Source organism: Budorcas taxicolor, chromosome 3 (genome assembly GCF_023091745.1).
Source record: "Budorcas taxicolor isolate Tak-1 chromosome 3, Takin1.1, whole genome shotgun sequence".
In the NCBI taxonomy this organism is placed as follows: Eukaryota; Metazoa; Chordata; class Mammalia; order Artiodactyla; family Bovidae; genus Budorcas; species Budorcas taxicolor.
Genome location: NC_068912.1, coordinates 60,078,540 through 60,100,088, shown reverse-complemented (window position 1 = coordinate 60,100,088; position 21,549 = coordinate 60,078,540). Strand labels below are relative to the sequence as shown.

Sequence of the window (21,549 nt, the reverse complement as noted above, 5' to 3'; positions counted from 1 at the left end):
TCATTTTGGTAATATGTGTTTTTCAAGGAATTTTTTTTTTTAATTTTTACTTTATTTTACTTTACAATTCTGTATTGGTTTTGCCATACATTGACATGAATCCACCACGGGTGTACATGCGTTCCCAAACATGAACCCCCCTCCCACCTCCCTCCCCATAACATCTCTCTGGGTCATCCCCGTGCACAAGCCCCAAGCATGCTGTATCCTGCATCGGACATAGACTGGCGATTCAATTCTTACATGATAATATACATGTTTCAATGCCATTCTCCCAAATCATCCCACCTGCTCCCTCTCCCTCTGAGTCCAAAAGTCCACTATACAGATCTGTGTCTTTTTTGCTGTCTGGCATACAGGGTCATCATTGCCATCTTTCTAAATTCCATATATATGTGTTAGTATACTGTATTGGTGTTTTTCTTTCTGGCTTTCTTCACTCTGTATAATCAGCTCCAGTTTCATCCATCTCATCAGAACTGATTCAAATGTATTGTTTTTAACGGCTGAGTAATACTCCATTGTGTATATGTATCACAGCTCTCTTATCCATTCATCTGCTGATGGACATCTAGGTTGTTTCCATGTCCTGGCTATTATAAACAGTGCTGCGATGAACATTGGGGTACATGTGTCTCTTTCAATTCTGGTTTCCTCAGTGTGTATGCCCAGCAGTGGGATTGCTGGGTCATAAGGTAGTTCTATTTCCAGTTTTTTAAGGAATCTCCACACTGTTCTCCATAGTGGCTGTACTAGTTTGCATTCCCACGAACAGTGTAGGAGGGTTCCCTTTTCTCCACACCCTCTCCTGCATTTATTGCTTGCAGATTTTTGGATCACAGACATTCTGACTGGTGTGAAGTGGTACCTCATTGTGGTTTTGATTTGCATTTCTCTAATAATGAGTGATGTTGAGCATCTTTTCATGTGTTTGTTAGCCATCCATACGTCTTCTTTGGAGAAATGTCTATTTAGTTCTTTGGCCCATTTTTTGACTGGGTCACCTATTTTTCTGGAATTGAGCTGCATAAGTTGCTTGTATATTTTTGAGATTAGTTGTTTGTCAGTTGCTTCATTTGTTATTATTTTCTCCCATTCAGAAGGCTGTCTTTTCACCTTGCTTATATTTTCCTTTGTTGTGCAGAAGCTTTTAATTTTAATTCGATCCCATTTGTTTATTTTTGCTTTTATTTCCAGAATTCTGGGAGGTGGATCACAGAGGATCCTGCTGTGATTTATGTCAGAGAGTGTTTTGCCTATGTTCTCCTCTAGGAGTTTTATAGTTTCTGGTCTTACATTTAGATTTTTAATCCATTTTGAGTTTATTTTTGTGTGCGGTGTTAGAAAGTGATCTAGTTTCATTCTTTTACAAGTGGTTGACCACTTTTCCCAGCACCACTTGTTAAAGAGATTGTCTTTTCTCCATTGTATATTCTTGCCTCCTTTGTCAAAGATAAGGTGTCCATAGGTGTGTGGATTGATCTCTGGGCTTTCTATTTTGTTCCATTGATCTACATTTCTGTCTTTGTGCCAGTACCATACTGTCTTGATGACTGTGGCTTTGTAGCAGAGCCTGAAGTCAGGCAAGTTGATTCCTCCAGTTCCATTCTTCTTTCTCAAGATTGCTTTGGCTATTCGAGGTTTTTTGTATTTCCATACAAATCGTGAAATTATTTGTTCTAGCTCTGTGAAAAATTTCGCTGGTAGCTTGATAGGGATTGTGTTGAATTTGTAAATTGCTTTGGGTAGTATACTCATTATCACTATATTGATTCTTCCAATCCATGAACATGGTATATTTCTCCATCTATTAGTGTCCTCTTTGATTTCTTTCATCAGTGTTTTATAGTTTTCTATATATAGGTCTTTAGTTTCTTTAGGTAGATATATTCCTAAGTATTTTATTCTTTTCGTTGCAATGATGAATGGAATTGTTTCCTTAATTTCTTTTTCTACTTTCTCATTATTAGTGTATAGGAATGCAAGGGATTTCTGTGTGTTGATTTTATATCCTGCAACTTTGCTATATTCACTGATTAGCTCTAATAATTTTCCAGTGGAGTCTTTAGGGTTTTCTATGTACAGGATCATGTCATCTGCAAACAGTGAGAGTTTTACTTCTTCTTTTCCAATTTGGATTCCTTTTATTTATTTTTCTCCTCTGACTGCTGTGGCCAAAACTTCCAGAACTATGTTGAATAGTAGCGGTGAAAGTGGGCACCCTTGTCTTGTTTCTGACTTAAGGGGAAATGCTTTCAATTTTTCACCATTGAGGATAATGTTTGCTGTGGGTTTGTCATATATAGCTTTTATTATGTTGAGGTATGTTCCTTCTATTCCTGCTTTCTGGAGAGTTTTTATCATAAATGGATGTTGAATTTTGTCAAAGGCCTTCTCTGCATCTATTGAGATAATCATATGGCTTTTATTTTTCAATTTGTTAATGTGGTGAATTACATTGATTGATTTGTGGATACTGAAGAATCCTTGCATCCCTGGGATAAAGCCCACTTGGTCATGGTGTATGATCTTTTTAATGTGTTGTTGGATTCTGATTGCTAGAATTTTGTTGAGGATTTTTGCATCTATGTTCATCAGTGATATTGGCCTATAGTTTTCTTTTTTTGTAGTATCTTTGTCAGGTTTTGGTATTAGGGTGATGGTGGCCTCACAGAATGAGTTTGGAAGTTTACCTTCCTCTGCAATTTTCTGGAAGAGTTTGAGTAGGATAGGTGTTAGCTCTTCTCAAAATTTTTGGTAGAATTCAGGTGTGAAGCTGTCTGGACCTGGGCTTTTGTTTGCTGGAAGATTTCTGATTACAGTTTCAATTTCCATGCTTGTGATGGGTCTGTTAAGATTTTCTATTTCTTCCTGGTTCAGTTTTGGAAAATTGTACTTTTCTAAGAATTCGTCCATTTCTTCCACGTTGTCCATTTTATTGGCATATAATTGCTGATAGTAGTTTCTTATGATCCTTTGTATTTCTGTGTTGTCTGTTGTGATCTCTCCACTTTCATTTCTAATTTTATTGATTTGATTTTTCTCTCTTTGTTTCTTGATGAGTCTGGCTAATGGTTTGTCAATTTTATTTGTCCATTCAAAGAACCAGCTTTTGGCTTTGTTGATTTTTGCTATGGTCTCTTTTGTTTCTTTTGCATTTATTTCTGCCCTAATTTTTAAGATTTCTTTCCTTCTGCTAACTCTGAGGTTCTCCAATTCTTCCTTTTCTAGTTGGTTTAGGTGTAGAGTTAGGTTATTTATTTGACTTTTTTCTTGTTTCTTGAGGTATGCCTGTATTGCTATGAACTTTCCTCTTAGCACTGCTTTTATAGTGTCCCACAGGTTTTGGGTTGTTGTGTTTTCATTTTCATTAGTTTCTATGCATATTTTGATTTCTTTTTTTATTTCTTCTGTGATTTGTTGGTTATTCAGAAGTGTGTTGTTCAACCTCCATATGTTGGAATTTTTAATAGTTTTTCTCCTGTAATTGAGATCTAATCTTAATGCATTATGGTCAGAAAAGATGCTTGGAATGATTTTGATTTTTTTAATTCAAGGAATTTTTTAATGTAAATTACCAAATTTAACAGCAATTAATTTTTAATATTTGTAGTATCTGTAGTTATGTCTCTATTTCTATTCTTGATGTTAATTGTTTCTTTTATATTCTTGATCAGTCCCAACAGTGATCAATTTTATTAGTCTTTTTAAAAACCCACTTTTGCCATGTTGATCTTTATTCTGTTTGCTTCATTATATTATTAATTTCTGCTATTGTTTTTATTATTTACTTTTTCTGTATTTGGGTTTACTTTAATGTTATTGTGTCATCATTCAAGATGATAGATCATTTAATTTTTGCCTTACCCTCCGTAATATGTTGTCTATAAGTCTCCCTGTGATAATGATTTATGTACATACTGCAAGTTTTTATTTCTAATATTTTTGTTACCTAAGTACATTTACATCCATTATGATTTTATTTTTTATCTTTCTAAAAAGGATGGATTTTGTTACTTTTAAAGACTGCAAGGAGATCCAACCAGTCCATTCTGAAGGAGATCAACCCTGGGATTTCTTTGGAAGGAATGATGCTAAAGCTGAAACTCCAGTACTCTGGCCACCTCATGCGAAGAGTTGACTCATGCGAAGAGTTGGAAAAGACTTTGATGCTGGGAGGGATTGGGGGCAGGAGATGAAGGGGACGACCCAGGATGAGATGGCTGGATGGCATCACTGACTCGATGGACGCGAGTCTGAGTGAACTCTGGGAGTTGGTGATGGACAGGGAGGCCTGGCGTGCTGCAATTCATGGGGTTGCAAAGAGTCGGACATGACTGAGTGACTGAAATGAACTGAACTGAAAGGCCTGTGATGATATACAATACTTTGCATGATTTCAATTTTTTGAATATGTTTCATCATTCCACTAGTTGATTTTTATAAAAGATTCAGGTATGCTTACTGTATTGTATTCTGAGGTGATTGACTTCACTATTAAGTGACAGTTAAATCTGTTAATCATATTGTTACAATTTTCTTTGTTTTTAATTCTTCTGAGAAATATACATTAAAATCTCCCTCAATTGTTGTAGATTTGTATATTTTCCCCTGTAATTCTGTCAACTTTTGCTTTGCAAAATGTGTTGGATATTATTACATGTAGGAATCTATGCTGTTTATCAGTGCCCCAATCTTTGACAGGTCCTGAACTCCTACTTTTTCCTCTTAGGTCCGTGTGTCTGTCAAAAGCACTATTCAGTACTAAAAAGTACCTGGTTTTACCTCTCTGATGTTTTCACAGCAAATGTTTTGTTGGTATTTTGTCCAGCTTTTCCTATCAACATCAGAGGGAGGATTTGTCCAAACACCTAGTGCTCTTCTGCTAAAGGCAGAAGCTCTAACTCAGAGGTTTAAAACATGACTTTAGCCACAAAAATGAGCTTATATGAAGGCTCAGTACATAAAAGATAGAAATACAGAGATGCTGAGACTAAAAATTGTTTGGCAATCCCAAAGCCTTTGAAATAAGGTTAGCTATAGTGAAATATTGAGCTGGTCCTAAAGACTCTAGTATCCTAGATATATGGATATAGATATAGATACGCATACAGATATAGAGACAGAGGTAGATTTAATGATCCAGGTGTGAATATCAGTTAGTTTTGCTTAGTTATGAGTCCACCTCTGAGAAACAGCTTCTCAGTTGGTATGGCTATTTTTTTTTCTTTTTTTGGTCACACCATACAGCATGCAGGATTTTAGTTCCCTGACCAGGGATGGAACCCATGCCCCTTGCACTGGAAGCGAGGGGTCTTAACCACTGGACCATCAGGGAAGTTCTTGGTGTGTCTATTAAATTGCTATTTTTCTGAGACTGCAAGGTTGAAGGCCACTCTCTTCCATGTAACCGGTGCTACATATACCTTTAAGCCACATATACCTTTAATATATTCTTAAGAAATATTAATATCCTGCAGATGTGTGGCCAAGATAAAGATGGTCCATTAACCTGACTGATGCACGCTTTATGTTCTAATTTTACAGATAAATCAGTCAAATATATGTTTCCTCATGAAATATTTAGCTATACACTATTCATTATTTATATTAGGCATACTTATGAAAGTGAAAGTGAAAGTGAAGTTGCTCAGTGTGTCTGACTCTTTGCAACCCCATGGACTATAGCCCACCAGGCTCCTCCATCCATGGAATTTTCTAGGCAAGAGTACAGGAGTGGGTTGCCATTTCCTTCTCCAGGGGATCTTCCTGACCTGGGGATTGAACCCTGGTCTCCCGCATTGCAGGCAGATGCTTTACCATCTGAGCCACCAGGGAATCCCTATACTTATACTTACTTATAAATATAAATTTATACTTTACTAGGTATACTTTATAAATAAAATGTATCAATCTATTGTTGTTATTGTCATTCAGTTGCCCAATCATGTCTGACTCTTTGTGACCTCATGGACAGCAGCGCATCAGGCCTCTCTGCCCCTCACCATCTCCCAAAGTTTGCCCAAGTTCATGTCCCTTGCATCAGTGATGCCGTCCAGCCATCTCATTCTTTGACACCCTCTTCTCCTTCTGCCTTCAATCTTTCCCAGCATCAGGGACTTTTCCAACGAGTCAGCTGTTCACATCAGATGACTAAAACACTGGAGTTTCAACGTCAGCATCAGTCCTTCCAATGAGTATTCAGGGTTGATTTCCCTTAAGATGATTGGTTTGATCTTCTTGCTGTCTAAGGGACTCTCAGGAATCTTCTCCAGCATCATAGATTGAAGGCATCAGTCCTTCAGCGCTCCGCCTTCTTTACAGCACAGCTCTCACAACCATACATGACCACTGGAAAGACCATAGCCTTGACCATATGGACATTTGTTGGCAGAGTAATGTCTCTGCTTTTCAACACACTTTCTAGGTTTGTTGTAACTTTCCTGCCAAGAAGCAAACGTCTTCTGATTTCATGGCTGCATCATGGATGAAGTCACCATCCACAATGATTTTAGAGCCCAAGAAGAGGAAATTGATCTCTGCTTCTACCTTTTCCCTATTTGCCATGAAGTAACTGGGCTGGATGTCATGATCTTAGTTTTTTTTTTAATATTGGTGTAGTCTATGAAACAGAGGTAGATATTTTTGGTAATTTCCTAGCTTTCTCTATGAACCAGCAAACGTTGGCAATTTGATCTCTGGTTCCTTTGCCTTTTCTAAACCCAGCTTGGATGCCTGGAATTTCTTGGTTCATGTAATGGTGAAGCCTAGCATGCAAGATTTGAAGAATGACCTCACTAGCATGGGAGATGAGTACAATTATCTGATGGTTAGTGCGTTCTTTAGTGTACCTTCTTGGGAACTGGGATGAGGATTATCCTTTTCCAGTCCTGTGGCCACTGCTGGGTCTTCCAGATTTGCTGATATATTGAATGCAACACCTTGATGGCATCATCCTTTAGAGTTTTGAAGAGTTTACTGGAATTCCGTCAATCTATTAATAAATATCAAATTAATTGACTCCTATATATAAAGCAAAATGCTATAGGTTCCCAATATACAAGGGAAAGAATATGTAGCCACTTTTCCCATTTTTTAAAATTAATGTGACATTAACTTGGACTTTAATAGCTTGATATTAGATGTGCTCAGTCAGTCATGTCCAACTCTTGGCGACCCTATGGACTTGGGTCCACCAGGTCCTTCTATCCATGGAATTCTCCAGGCAAGAATACTGGAGCAGGTTTCCATGCCCTCCTCCAGGGAATCTTTCTGACCCAGGGATTGAATCTGTGTCTCTTGTGTCTCCTGCATTGGCAGACAGATTCCTTATCACTAGCGCCACCTGGAAGGACATGTTCATTTCTCTCTGTGTTTCCAACTAAAACTTTGACCAGTATACATTTTCTGGGCTCTAACCAGAAGTAAATTATTTGATTTGCAGGTTTAAAAGAAGGAATCAGTCAGGCTTGGCTCAGCCCCTTTCTCTTTTTGTATTAGCCTATCTGCAGAAAGAATGCATTTTTACTTGCTCTCCTTCCAACACTAATTGAGTAAGACTTCATAGATAATGCTAGTGGAAGGTTTGGGTTGATAGAGTTTTTTCTTTGACTGGATGGATACACTTAATTCTAGAATTCAACATTAGAAAACACATGACTCTCATCTGTATCATGTCTCTCAATAGCTTTTTTCAGTAATGAAGCTACATTTTCATGACCATCTGTATGACTCCTACATTTCTCTCTCAAATGGTTCTGAACTTAGCAAGGAATGAAGGATGTGTTTACTGACCTCTCTCCCCTAAGAAGCTTATAATCACTATACTGGGGTCATGCTGAACATTTATCAGGGTCCATAACTCAAGATCGCAAGGGGAGAAATATTTCTTCCAACCAAAAGAAGGGGAGGAAAATTTTAAAAACTGAAGCAACTGTAAGGTATAATTTCTTCCTCCAGAATAGCCAGCAAAACTCATCTTATTTTGCTTAGCCACAAAAGTAACATGATCCTTCAACAGAAAATAGGTTATGAAATCTGGATTTTTAAGAGTGATATTAGAGTTTGAAACCATCCTTCTTAGAGCGGAATTAAAGGTTTTCCTGATCATGATCCCAGAGTATCATTCTTAAAGTGAAGGCCCTTCACTTATATGTTGTAATGTCTTAAAGATGGCCATCATGTTTTTAAAATCATATGAAAATATTAATAAAAGTAATATGAGCTTTATTCAATAATTTGCTTCTGTCAAACCATTAAAACTACAAAATACAGCTTTGGTATTTACATATTTTAAATATTAATATCTAACTTTACCTCTACCATTTTTAAAATTAATCAGCTTCTGTTTGCAGGGGGAGAGTTAAAGACACTGCATTATACCTCGACAGTGTAATGACAGGTACATGACAAACAATGGTTAAACATATATCTCTCAATACTTTTTGTGAAAAGCACTCCAAGCCATTTTGCTGTTGCAGGTGAATTTTGTAGAAAGTTAGCTATATTATATCTCCATGATCTTTTTAATAAACAGATCAATTTCTAGATGTTTCAAAAAGAAAACCCAAGCTATGGTAGTTCATTTTCCTCACCATCTATTCAATTACTGCTGTTTGTTGCTTAATAAGTCATGTTTGACTCTTTTGTGACCCCATGGACTGGAGCCCACCAGGCTCCTCTGTCCATGGGATTTCCCAGGCAAGAACACCAGAGTGGGTTGTCATATCCTTCTCCAGGGATCTTTCCAACCCAGGGATTGAGCTGACGGTCCCTTCCCAGGTGGCACTAGTGGTAAAGAACCTGCCTGCCAATGCAGGAGACAAAAGAGACTTAAGTTCGATCCCTGGATTGGGAAGATCCTCTGGAGGAGGGCACGGCAATCCACTCCAGTATTCTTGCCTGGAGAATCCCATGGATGGAGGAGTCTGATGGGCTACAGTCCAAAGGGCGGCAAAGAGTCAGACACGACTGAAATGACTTAGCATGCTCCTGCATTGGTAGGTGGTATGGTTGCCACTGAGCCACCAGGGAAGCCATTCAATTGTTACCAGATCCTGTTATCTTTTGACTACCACTTAGTTTCTCAAAATCATGGGTTATACTCTTCTCTCTTGATAACACTACAAAAACTTACACATGCTAAAAGTCACAGGAAAGCGAAAGTGTTAGTCTCTCAGTCATGTCCAACTCTTTGAGATCTCATGCACTGTAACCCACTAGGCTCCTCTCTCCATGGAATTCTCCAGGCAAGAATGCTGGAGTGGGTTGCCATGCCCTTCTCTAGGGAATCTTCCCTACCCAAGGATCAAACCTGGGTCTCCTGCACTGCAGGCAGATTCTTTACCATCTGAGCCAAGACATTTGTCTTTAATTCTAATGGGAACTACGATTGTCTTGAGAAGTGCTAAAATGTACTTCTTGTTTACTCTGTGTATCTTTGCAATAAACAATATCTTCATATTTTTTGAAAACTACCTATTTTAACTGGACAATATTTATAAAAGTCCAATTTTTAAATGGATCTTAACAAAATCCACCTCTCACAGATCTATTTGGTGATAAAAGGAATAGCAGAGGCATACTGAACATTAAAAATGAAACTAAAAGCATCTTCTCAACTATATTAGGATTGAGGAAAAAGACAAAATATCCCTGCTGAGGGAAAAATTAAATTTATTACCATTTTGTATGCTCTTACTTGGCTTTTGAAAGAAAAGTATGTTAAGTTAAATAATATCATTTCCATGTAGGTTATCTTTGTCATCTTCAGGTTTGTGATGGCTGTTCCTGTTCAGTCTTTTAAAGGTAAAGATTGTTCAAGTTAAAAGAATCTTGTAGATAGTAGCAAGCATAAATTTTTAGTCTTTAGCTTTCCTTTAGCCATCTAGACAAAAAGAGACTTTCACTTTCAAAGTGCGTTGCAGCATTACTTTATATAAAACACACAGGACCTAGGAAATGTAAAACAAGTACCTGGAATTACCCCAGTCAGTACCAATGCCTGAGAGTGATCCTCTTGAGTCACTTGCGTATTTGTAAACCACTAGCAGGCACTGTTTACAAAGCTCAACCAGGCGCTGGCAACATTGAAGCTGCAAAGGAGTCACCATTTCCGGGCTTTTATTGAAAATACTCTCCCAAGAGGATCTGTTGGCATGGAAGCAGACATGATCTCATGTGGCTGTTAAAAATGGCAACCAACAATATCACTTACCTAGCAACAAACCAATAAATAAAAAAGTATAAATGGCCTCACACATTTGAAGTGACTACATATGGTTAAAGTTATCCAGTAAATATGCAAAATGAAAGGTAATCTTTCATTATGTTATGTTAAAAAATACAACACAGAATTCCTATCTTTAAAGACTTAACTGATGCCAGCTCTGAGTAGCAACAGGATGGTTTCCCCACAGCTCCTAAAAACTGAGTTACTTTACATTGAAGGAACTGGAAAACACTGAGCTAGTTTCTCAAAACTTAGGTATTCTAGAAATACAGATTTTCTAGGAAGCTATATTTATTTTTATATTAATGATGATTCCACAGATTAAAAAGTCACTGTAACTTAATTTGCGATCTCTCTGAACCAACAAAATTTAGATTAATCCCATGATTATGACCACCCCTTTCAAAACATGTTCATATGTAATTATGTCCATGATATTCCTAGAGCACACGCTCTATACTGTAGAAGTAATGTAATCTCAACAAGTGCTGCCCTGCCGCAGTTCCAAAGGCAGTGTCCTTCAGCACATTCAGCTTAGCACACAGCACGCAGTAGTACACAGTGCCTTGGTAGACTTGAGTGAGAGCACGTGTGTGTGTGTGTGTGTGTACACATATATATTTGTTCACAATTCCTAAGCTGACTGATATGACCCAAATGAGAAAACATGTTACTACCCCACCAGCATCGGGAAAGAGAGAGACTGATTTCCTTAGTGTAACTGAAACTCCTTTCAAGCTTCAAGGGGAAGTTTGCTTTGAGACTTGGTAATGGTTCAAGTCCCATTTTACATAAACCAATTCACTTAATCCTCAGAGAAAGAAAAGACTAGATTTTAAGAAAAAAAAATGTTAAGAAAAATATTTTTTCTGAAGAACTGCATTTCCCAATGGGAAATTCAAAGACTCCATTTTCAATCTTCTGTGGATATTTGATATCTTTGGAATTTTTAAAAAATGCTGTAGGCACTCATAAAGGTATTTTTTACCAGAAAGTCTATTGTTTATTTTTTCAAGAGAAACATGGTCCCAAAAAGACAGCATGTCATCAGTGAATGACATATTTTCTTAAAGGGAATAAGATTCAAATGAGTAGACTGAAAGGAATAAACTTTCTTCTATGTTCTGAGATTTTCAGGGCTAATTATATTATACTGTTTTTATTATTTAAAAGGGATTAAAGGTTATTTTCATTCAAGAAACAGTAATGTGTTAGTTAAATTAACTCTAAATTTTTATTTTATTACTAAATATAAGAAAAACTAGATATGACATACATGTTTATATATCTATATTTGTATATATATATACACATATATGTCACCAATTTACTTTGTGTGATCAAGAAAAATATTGGAGAATGCCAATTAATAGGGAATTTTTTTATAATATGTCTTGGCCTAGCAAGTCTTACATGCCTGGGTTCAGAGAAATTAAAGTTTCATATGAATGTAAATACACAAAGAAAATGTTCTGACTCTTGACTGGGCACTTTTACATTCTCCTCCCTGGGGTTCTAGTTATTTCCATAAAAGTCTACCTCCATCACCACCCTCTCTTCTGAATAAGAAAATATTTCTATTTTAATACTTTGGAGCCATTTGATTAGATTCACTATCAGATCACTTACATCATGGTAATTTTTGTTTTTCTGACTTGAAGTAAGAAAAGAACAAACAAAATGGAAGAAAGACAAATGAGCTTCTTTTATCAATATAACACCTTAATTTGACATAACATTCTGAGTAACATGTGAGTTATAATATGGGCAGATTTGGCTTTTCATTCTGTCATTGTTTCTTAAATACTGAAAATAAACATGACAAGGTTCTCTACCTAATTTTGCTGTGTATGTTCACTACCACTGACCAAAGGCTACCTTCTACACTATTAATCCATATTTAACTGTCAGAATGCCAGAATCACTCATAAAGAAAAAAGAAAATGACCAGGACTTGCTTTGTTTGGCACTAGGCTAATGGTACCCCCTCTGCAGAAAAGAAACCTATTCTTCAACAAGTGTTTAAGAACTGTGTCCCCAATCTCCTAACCTGCCACCTGGCACAGCTGAGTAATGTGAAATCTCTCTAGAACACCACAGTATCTCAATTTTCAATACTAACAACATAAAAAATTTGAAGTAACTGAAAGGATGGAGAATAAGTTATAACACTAATGCCTTATCAAAGAACCCAGGGTCTTATCTGCCTGCTTTCTGAATCAAAATTCCAAGGAAATGGGAGGACCAAAATCCACGAATTCAGACAGAAAAATTAAATGGTTAAAAAGTTCTCTCTGGCACTCCTGAATCCTCAGAGAAATATGAAAAGTAACAACTTCAAATGACATTTTAAAATAATATAACAATAAGATACAGAATACTGAATAACCTCCTGGTAACAAAGGGGAATCATTAATGAAATCCAGAAACTTGAAAAGCCACATGTTATCCAGTAATCCAATAATTTTCACCACCTTTTTCATGAAAAATTTTTAATAAAGCAGCTATCTAAAAAATAAAACATTCATTTCTTTTTCTTCTGGTAGGAGCCCTAGTGAATGATCGAGGAGCCCAAAGTTAAGTACCAGAAAGAAGAAAGTGAAAAAAAAAAAGAAAAACTGGACATCACCAACTGGATATCAGCTCAGAAAGATTAATGAGCTGCAAAGCACTAACAACACAACATCCAACTAGATGATAGAGAACAGTCAGAGTCACATCATTTTATTAATAAGTAGCATATATGATATGCATACATTTTCACATAGGCATATAATTCAGCCTAGAAGCAGACCCTTGCCTTAGAATATTCCTTACAATTTCTTCCCCCAAGATTGTTAAAAAATAAAACAAATAAAAATAGAACGCATTTCTATGATGAATTTCCATAAGAAAATATCTTTCACTAAACGGTCTAAACTAGATTCTTTTCTCTGAGGTTTGCATATCAGGATTTTGAGTGAAGACGGGGTTTTTCCAAATAATACGTTCCTTCTCCCATGGGCCCCTGTCTCCTCTCTTCCCCCTCCTGCAAGTCTAGGCTGCAATGTTCCTTCCCTTGGACACCTCTTGTGAGCTCTATGGCCCAAGTTTAAGTCCCATAGCTCCCAGGCTTGCCCTATCTCAGTAAAACGTGGTGGATAATTTTATTCATGAAAATTCCAAGAGCGAGTCCCTTGGAGAGGACACATTCAGAACGTGGAGCATCATTCTGAATAGCACTCCCAGGAGGCTGCATGTGATTAAAAAAGTCCCTGGGCATGGGCTTCAGCAGCCTGAAAGAGCAAGAGAAAAGGGTGAACATGTTTTCTATTCAGTGCATCAGCAAAACCCCTGGGCCAACTGTCAGCAAACCAATGACAAACATCCACATTATTTGATGTTTTGAGATGTGGACAGGGAATGGTTTATTCATTTTGTTTTATTATTGGGAGTTGAGACAGGCAGTGGCAGAAATCAAGATGGCTCAGAGTTATTTGGATTATATTTTTTTTCCAAGAGTTTTATACCTAACTGTGAAAGCTGCACCTTTTATTAAAATCATTCCTTTAGAACTAAGAGTAGATTTTTTACCTAGACCGCTAGGTTGTTAGATCAAAGGCTAAAGAAGTGTACATTGACTGGACATGATTCAAAGAAAAAGTAGAACTATTCTGGATTCAAAGTGCCAACCAAACACACACACAGCATTATCTGACTTCATTAAATTAAGGAACCTGAGGAATGTCACTTGTAAAGGTATAAAATAAAATCTGGTATAAAACTCATCTTTACAAACCACCAAGTTTTTAAAGAAATGGTTAGAGAGAGGAGGTCAAATCAGATACAGAGCTATTCCTGCTCCATCTGCTCAGTTTGATGGGTTGAGGATTTGGCTAGTGCTACAGGGCTTGCAATATAGTAAGCTTGGCAACCACTGGCAATGCTGCTTTGAGAAGAGTGAATAAAGCACAGAGTTAAGAATGTGGACTCTTGACACACATCCTGAGTTTAAATGCAGGCTCATTATGAAAATTTGGGCAAGTTATATACTTTATGCTTGAATTTCTTCATCTATACAACGAGAATAATAATAATAGTTTACTCAAAATATTGTAGTGGCAATTATAAAAATACTTAATATATAAAACAGTATCAGACACTTAGTAATCCTTCAAAAAAATGTTATTTACTTTCATTATCATTAGCAGTAGTAATAGACACCACCAGAGAAATGTGAGTGGAGTACTGTTCCAGGAACAAGAAGAAAGGATTCTGAATGGAGTCAAAGTAAATTACCAAAATAGAGTCACCAGCACCCATTTCAGCACCTGACTATCTCACTGTCTTCCATTTGTGAAAAGAAGCTGAAATTCATGTCCAACATTCCAACCAATGGAATCAACAAACAGAAAGAAAAAACTCTAATTATGATTTAAAATAAGAGAAATTCTGTCGGTAGTCAGCAACTAAGGGTCATGGAGTACAGCTCAAATGTTTCATTTAAATCTCAGTAGAAATAATTTATAACCGAGACCTTTCTCAGATTTCATCACAATCCAGAGCACCTTATGGATTCTCCCTGCTGGTGAATGGTAGCTGAGAAAAATTATGGTGGTGAGAGTAAGTCTACAAATGGTATAAACGATTCAGTACTAGATGATGTGAATATTTAAACAGAGGACATTCAGATCATCTCAGACTAGAAAGGCTGTTAAGGTTTTACCCATAAAAGACGCAGTCTGGGTCTTTACATAGGATTCAAATAATGGAGAGGAGATTGGATAAATGGGTTTGTAGAAGACAGTCCAATCAGATACTCATTGACATTAATAGTTGGAAAAAAGAAAAAAGAAAAATTTTAAGATATTTGAAAAAGAATCAATTTGTTTGGGGGGAGCAAAGTTTAACTAGGAGAGTAATGAGAGAGACGACAGGAAAAATGATAAGAGACTTAGCATATTAGAGAGTCTTGTATCTTTAAATAAGAAATCTAGACATTAACAATAAATGAAGGAAATGATTACAGATTTTAGGAAATGACTGTGACATTAGGATGGATAAGGGAAACAAAAAACTAGAGGCAAAAATGCCTAGGAATCTATCAATTTCACTTAGCCTTTCTCCCTTAAAGGCTCATCATATCTGAAATCCTACAATACTTTGTGTCTCTTTCATAACCATGACTTTTCATGTATCTTATTTTGTCTATTGGAGACAGCAGAGTTTATTGATTAACAGAATGAAGACTGGGACTAGGCTGCCTGAGTTCAAATCTCAGTTGCACTAGGTCCTTAGTACCTATCTGTGCCTCAGTTTCCTTATTTCTGAAGTGAAGATAATCATAAAACCTGCTTCAAAGTGATGTTATGTGGATTAAATCACATAGCACATACACAGTGCTTAGAACAATGCCTGGCACATAATAAGTGGTACTGCATTAGCTATTACCGTTTTTAAGTTTCTTGAGGGCAGTGTTAGTCACTCAGTCATGTCTGACTCTTTGTGACCCCATGCACTGTACCCTATCAGGCTCCTCTGTCCATGGGATTCTCCAGGCAAGAATACTGGAGTGGGTTGCCATTTTCTCCTCCAGGGGATCTTCCCAACCCAGAGATTGAACCCAGATCTCCCGCATTGCTAGCAGATTCTTTACCATTTGAGCTACCCCTGGAAGCCTCTTGAGGGCAGGGACTGTATCAAATTCAGCACTCCAAAAGTATTTAAATTATCAAGTAAATACTAGATAATTGTTAGGAACAATGAAGAACAATCATGAATTAAATAATTGAGAACTGTTAAGAAAAATGAAAAATAATCTACAGTAGCTACGGTGGGGATATGATAGAAAAACTAACAAGATTAGCCCATGGCTGAAAAGACAGTGAAGGAGAAAAAGGACATGGATGCCCCTGAGATACCAAATCTGTATGACTGGGAGAGCAATAATGGGAATTTGGGAAGTCCAGAAGGGAAACCATTTCAGAATAAAAGGGAGGTATGGAATGCTTGGCTTTAGATACCTTGAAGACAAAATGACAGTGAGTCACAAGAGCTTTGACAGGATTGAAAGTCTGGAAAGGAGCAGGAGTGTAGCCATGATTTTGGAAGATGTTTACATAAAGGAAACAGCAGAAGAACCATAAGGATACTGATGTAATTTGAGTTTTTTCATTAGGAATACTTTCTCTCCATTGAATTCAAATTAGTTAGGTGGTATTGTGTTCACAGCCATCATCTCATCTACATCAGCTTAAATATTATAAATTATAGTTAAGCACTGAAACTTATATGCAGTTACAAAACCACATTTTAAGAGAGTGAAGAAATTCAGCCATTTCATTGGGCTATCTTTATAATTAAATAGTAAAAGGTTAAAAAAATAACAGTAATAGAAAATAACTTAAAACTTACCCTGAATCACAAAAACAGTTCCATAGACCTTGGCCATGACTCCAGAGTAAGCGATTAAAAACTCGGTTGAAAATCCTATACAAATTCACTTCTTCAACATCAGGTACCTTCCAGATACGTGGAAGAACTGCACGGATACTTGTTTTTACTATGTCCAAAACCTAGTGCAAAAACCAAAATATTTAAAAATCTAGGTGTATATGTATGTGTCTAAAATTCAAAGATGAATATATTTAATTCAAATATGACTACACACACACATACTGACTCACTCATTCACTAATGGACAGTACAGAATGAAAAGTCCAGAAATAGATTCAGTATTTATGAAACTTTGGTATATGACATAAGTGGCAAGTCTGACCATTAGAGTAAGAAGACATTAAATTTAAGTCAAATTTAAGTAAATCAATAAACAGATTTTTTTAAATAGTAATATTCATGAAAAAAATAGCTGAAGCTGAATTCATTACTCAATCCACAAAAATCAACTCTACAGTGATTAGGGCTTTAAGTTTGAAAAATAAGCCATTAAATATCTTAGTGGAAAGTGTTAGTGAATATCTTTTATCATGGGTTAGAAAAAGATTACTTAAATAACAAAAATGTATAGAACATAAAATATTAACAGATTTTGATTATACTAAAATTAAGAACTCTGGACATCCAAAGATATCTTAAAGGCAATAAAAGATCAAGTTACAAGCTAGGGAAATACATTCAAAACATATACATCTAACCAAATAATAGTATCAGGAATATATAATGAATGCCTAACCAATTGTTAATATACACACCAACAAATTAACAGAAAATAAAATAAATAAAAATACATAATTCACAAAATATGCCCAATAAACATAATGAATAAAAATTGAGACTAAAATTAGATATCATTTTCTATCCATTTAATTGACAAAAATTAAAAGTCTGACAATACCAAGTATTGGAGAAATATGGATCTGTAGTATCTCAAACAAAACTGGCAGGAGTACAAACTGGAAAATATTAACTGGGCATTAACTCCTAAAGTTGAAAATGCATATATCCTATGACCCAGCAAGTTTATTCCTAAGATAATATCTCTCATAGGTTAAAAGCAAGAGCATGTACCAGAATGTTCAAACAACTGGTCACAATTGTAGACACCTGAAGAAGACCTAACCCTCCCTCAGTGAGAAAGTGAATAAATAAATAGTCATAGGCTCATTCCCTTAAGACTTTTATACAGCAGTTGAATGAAATAAAAGGGCATATAACATAGAGCATCTTAATTATTAATGGTTAAGTTTTTAAAAAATACATACCAGTCAATACATACAAGGTGCAACTTTTTATATAAGTAAAATGGTTAACTTTTAAAAATACTTATGAGGAATAAACATAGATATAATAAGATCATATTAAAAAAAGGGGGGGGGAGTGAGGAATATTGAATTCCAGAAAATGGCTACCTGAGACATGAAGGGCCAGGGGGATAGGAAGGGAGTCATTGGATAAGATAATAGGTTATCGCCAAAATCCTTGATTTGGGTGTTGGGTTCACAAATGGTACAGTAACTTAAGAACACTATTTAATAAAAGCAGGCCGTATATGGACCAGTAATGAGAGAGTATCACAAAACAATGGCTAGGATTAATCTAATTCTGGGCAACTAAAATCCTAGATATTCTTAAAAAGTATAAATCCCAGAAAGCTACTTTGTCTAGTTTGACATATTTAATATTTTTGCAATTCATGAATTTCCAATGAAATGTTTTCTTAAAAAGTAAATATCACAAATATAGTATCCTAATTTCAATTCACCAAAGTAGATTTTTCATTTCTTATTTTATTCATCTAATATAAGGAACTGATTGTAAATATGACAGTAAAAGATGAAAAAAGAACAACTTTCAAACATAAAGGCTGATAGAAGATATGATTTTTATCCATAGGCACAAATGTATAAGAGAATTGGAAGCAGATAGAAGAATTTAATTTGTTTCTCTAAAACAGCCATATTTATTTGCATTTCTCTAATAATGAGTGATGTTGAGCATCTTTTCATGTGTTTGTTAGCCATCCATACGTCTTCTTTGGAGAAATGTCTATTTAGTTCTTTGGCCCATTTTTTGATTGGGTCGTTTATTTTTCTGGAATTGAGCTGTATAAGTTGCTTGTATATTTTTGAGATTAGTTGTTTGTCAGTTGCTTCATTTGCTATTATTTTCTCCCATTCAGAAGGCTGTCTTTTCACCTTGCTTATATTTTCCTTTGTTGTGCAGAAGCTTTTAATTTTAATTAGATCCCATTTGTTTATTTTTGCTTTTATTTCCAGAATTCTGGGAGGTGGATCATAGAGGATCCTGCTGTGATTTATGTCGGAGAGTGTTTTGCCTATGTTCTCCTCTAGGAGTTTTATAGTTTCTGGTCTTACATTTAGATCTTTAATCCATTTTGAGTTTATTTTTGTGTGCGGTGTTAGAAAGTGATCTAGTTTCATTCTTTTACAAGTGGTTGACCACTTTTCCCAGCACCACTTGTTAAAGAGATTGTCTTTACTCCATTGTATATTCTTGCCTCCTTTGTCAAAGATAAGGTGTCCATATGTGTGTGGATTTATCTCTGGGCTTTCTATTTTGTTCCATTGATCTATATGTCTGTCTTTGTGCCAGTACCATACTGTTTTGATGACTGTGGCTTTGTAGTAGAGCCTGAAGTCAGGCAAGTTGATTCCTCCAGTTCCATTCTTCTTTCTCAAGATTGCTTTGGCAATTCGAGGTTTTTTGTATTTCCATACAAATCTTGAAATTATTTGTTCTAGTTCTGTGAAAAATATGGCTGGTAGCTTGATAGGGATTGCATTGAATTTGTAAATTGCTTTGGGTAGTACATATACACAACGGAGTATTACTCAGCCGTTAAAAAGAATTCATTTGATTCAGTTCTGATGAGATGGATGAAACTGGAGCCGATTATACAGAGTGAAGTAAGCCAGAAAGAAAAACACCAATACAGTATACTAACACATATATATGGAATTTAGAAAGATGGCAATGACCACCCTGTATGCAAGACAGGAAAAAAGACACAGCTGTGTATAACAGACTTTTGGACTCAGAGGGAGAGGGAGAGGGTGGGATGATTTGGGAGAATGGCATTCTATCATGTATACTATCATGTAAGAATGGAATCGCCAGTCTATGTCTGACGCAGGATACAGCATGCTTGGGGCTGGTGCATGGGGATGACCCACAGAGATGTTATGGAGAGGGAGGTGGGAGGGGGGTTCATGTTTGGGAACACATGTAAGAATTAAAGATTTTAAAATTAAAAAAATAAAAAACTATAAAAAAAAAGATTCAATGAAATAAAAAAAAATAAAGAGAACATCTGTATATTTTCCAAAAAAAAAAAATAATAAAACAGCCATATTTAAAGAAGTGATATTAGTTCTCTCTGATGAAGGCAAATTTAGAATAAACATATGTTTAAAAATCAATTTAGGAAAAAATATCTCCAAATAACATTTTATTTATAGAAGAATATCAACTACAGCTTCTCAAATTAGTTGTGTAAGCACCACGGTGCCATCCCTTCCTGCTCCAGCTTCTTTCACTGTGAAGTGGGAACAGTATGTAAATCGAAAAGGGACCAGGGGTATGGGGTTGAAGGGGAGAATAAGGAAAGATAACACCATCTGTAATAAAGCAGCCCGTGAAAAAAATTGTCCCAGAAAACCTTGTTATTACAGATAATGAAACCTTAATTATGAAGAGGGATTTTAAATTTTTAATATGAATTATTCACAATAATACTGATAAAATATGCACATAAGACATTCATACCTTTTTTTTTTTACAATTGCAGTTGAGCTAATAGTTTAACCTCTTATATTTTTAATGTGGAAAACAGGACTTATGATTGATGTGATACAAGAATCAACACTAGCAGTAAATGGTGAATTTTAGTCAATTCTCTTCTCAATTTTTCTTCCTCCTTTCTATGTATTAGTGAGTAATAATTTACCCAAAAGTCATAATGCAGGAAGAATTTTAAAAAGTAGCAAAGATAATCCATAAACTGGTTTTAAGAATAAATATGAGTTCTATATAATACATGAAATTAAAGTGTTAAAAAATGTTATCTTCATTTTGTATTCTATTATTAATTATTCAACTTTAAAGTGACACAGGGCTTCCCCACTAGCTCGGTGGTAAGAGAATCTGCCTACAATGCAGGAGACATAGGAAATGATAGGAAATGCAAGTATGATCCCTGGGTGGAGAAGATCTGCTAGAGCAGGACAAAGCAACCCATTCCAGTATTCTTGCTAGGAAAATTCCATGGACAGAGGAGCCTAGCAGGCTACGGTCTATGGGGTCACAAAGAGTTGGACACAACTGAAGCGGCTAGGCACCCACGCACACAAAGTGACATAGCGTCTGAGATGACAGGTTCTTCATTTCTTTCTGAATATGTGCACAGTGAACTGCATATGATGCATAGGAGCCAAAGAGGAGGGTGAGTGGCACGTACAGGCTGCGTGCTCCGTGCCGGGTACTGCACCAGCACATCGCTCAGCGGAGACTCTCCTGGCCACTACCCGGTTTATGTTTTATTCTTAATGTTGATGGAATTTTAAATCATGATGGCCTAATATACTAGCCTTGCTGTTATTATTTGTTGTTTTAGTTAATAAGTCATCTTCAATTCTTTTGCAGCCCCGTGGACTATAGCCCACCAGGCTCCTCGGTCCATGGGATTTCCCGGGCAAGAATACTGGAACGGGTTGCCATTTCCTTCTCCAGGGGATCTTCCTGATCCAGGGATCAAACCCGCGCCTCCTGCATTGGCAGGTGGATTCTTTACCACTGAACCACCTGGGGAGCCAAAACACATGGCTAAAAGCAGCAACTTCAGAAAGTGGTCAGAGAGTTAG

General features: G+C 36.2%; 1 protein-coding gene across 1 annotated transcript in view; it reads right to left on the bottom strand.

Moving 5' to 3' along the window:
* Positions 1-21,549, bottom strand: part of TTLL7 (tubulin tyrosine ligase like 7) — a 108,495-nt gene that overhangs the window by 12,590 nt on the left and 74,356 nt on the right. Inside the window, exons 19-20 of the mRNA XM_052637622.1 lie at positions 16,625-16,785; positions 9,976-10,149 (exon numbers count right to left, since the gene is read on the bottom strand). Of these exons, the coding sequence (XP_052493582.1) occupies positions 9,976-10,149; positions 16,625-16,785 (335 nt within the window). The remainder of the gene's footprint in view (positions 1-9,975; positions 10,150-16,624; positions 16,786-21,549) is intronic.